At 62.5% G+C, this 1,551-nt stretch overlaps 1 protein-coding gene across 1 annotated transcript in view; it reads left to right on the forward strand.

Annotated features, from left to right (window-relative positions):
- LOC104835263 (phosphoenolpyruvate carboxykinase [GTP], mitochondrial-like) overlaps nucleotides 1-614 on the forward strand; it is a 9,761-nt gene extending 9,147 nt beyond the window's left edge. The window contains exon 9 of the mRNA XM_010573151.1: nucleotides 5-614. Within this exon, the coding sequence (XP_010571453.1) occupies nucleotides 5-459 (455 nt within the window). The 3' untranslated portion in view covers nucleotides 460-614. The remainder of the gene's footprint in view (nucleotides 1-4) is intronic.
- Nucleotides 615-1,551: the final 937 nt, after the last annotated feature.

Consider the following 1,551-nt stretch of genomic DNA (forward strand, 5'->3'; position numbering starts at 1 on the left):
CCAGGCCGCCGCCTGATGCACGACCCCTTCGCCATGAGACCTTTCTTCGGTTACAACGCCGGGCAGTATCTCGCTCACTGGTTGGCCGTCGGCGAACGGGAAGGAGCCCGCCTCCCCCGCATCTTCCACGTCAATTGGTTCCTCCGGGACGGCGCCGGTCGGTTCGTTTGGCCGGGTTTCGGCCACAACGCCCGCGTCTTGGCTTGGATCTGTAGCCGGGTGGCGGGAGAAGACAACGCCAAAACGACGCCGGTGGGGTTGGTGCCACGAGAAGACGCTTTGGATCTCGACGGTCTTCCCGGCGTTTCCTACGCCGACCTCTTCCCCGTCTCCCGCCCGTTTTGGGAGAAGGAGGCGCGAGAGTTGCGGCGTTACTACGAAGAGAATTTCGGCGAAGACCTGCCCAAGGAGGTGATGGGAGAGTTGAGCGCCCTGGAGGAACGGGTCAAGAAGATGTGAGGGGCGGGCGCCGGCGAGCGACCGCGGTTGGGTGGTGGCCATCAGCTTTGGTTGACCGGCATGAGTTGGTGGCCATCAGCTTTGGTTGACCGGCATGAGTTGGTGGCCGTCATCGTTGGTTGACCATCGTGAGTTGGTGGCCATCGCCTTTGGTTGACCGTTGTGGTGGTGGCCATTGTCTCTAGTTGACTGTCATGAGTTGGTGGCCATCGTCTTCGGTTGCCCATCACGAGTTGGTGGCCATCGTCTTTGGTTGACCATCACGGGTTGGTGGCCATCGTCTTTGGTTGACTATCACGGGTTGGTGGCCGTCATCGTTGGTTGACCATCACCGGTTGGTGGCCATCGTCTTTGGTTGACCATCACCGGTTGGTGGCCACCGTCTTCGGCTAACCATCACCGGTTGGTGGCCACCATCTCGGTTGCCCAGAAGCTCCGCCCCCTGCCTCCAGCGATGACATCATTGTGACCTCATGACCACCCACCGTGACCTCTTGCCGGCCATCTTGACCCGGTGGCCGTGGTTGGCCGCCCCTGATTGGCCGACGTCTCCCGTGATTGGACCTCGTCACCTCTTGGCTGATGCCCTTGACCTCCAGCCGAGGTCACCGGCTTCCCATTGGTGGCCTCTCTTGACCAATGAGCACCTCCCATTGGCCCATGGCCCCGCCCCCTTCTGTCATTGGCCGGCCTGTCCTGGTTGGCTGATGACCCACTGTGAGCTGGGTGGTTGCCACGCCCCTTGGGCGGCCTCTCCGTTGGCCAATGGCCGCTGACCAGTGGCCCTGCCCCACCTCCTCCCGCTGACCAATGAGCTTGTCCCATTGGCTGATCCCTTCTGTTGACCAATTGGCGCCACCCCCTCTGCTGGATCGACGCATCCCATTGGCTGACGCCCTGGTTGGCTGCTGACCTCACACCCTCTGCTCCCATTGGCCACTGAGCAAGCCTCGGGGACCGCCCCCTGGGGTGGGTGTGGCCTTGCCCATGTGCCTTGGGGGCGGAGCCTGCACGGACCAATAAAAGAGCCCCTTGGGCGGGGCTCGGACTGGATTTGGGGGTCGTGTGTCGTCATTGGGGGGTCAAGGGTCA

Source organism: Haliaeetus leucocephalus, unplaced genomic scaffold (genome assembly GCF_000737465.1).
Source record: "Haliaeetus leucocephalus isolate CR32 unplaced genomic scaffold, Haliaeetus_leucocephalus-4.0 Scaffold372, whole genome shotgun sequence".
Taxonomy (NCBI): Eukaryota; Metazoa; Chordata; class Aves; order Accipitriformes; family Accipitridae; genus Haliaeetus; species Haliaeetus leucocephalus.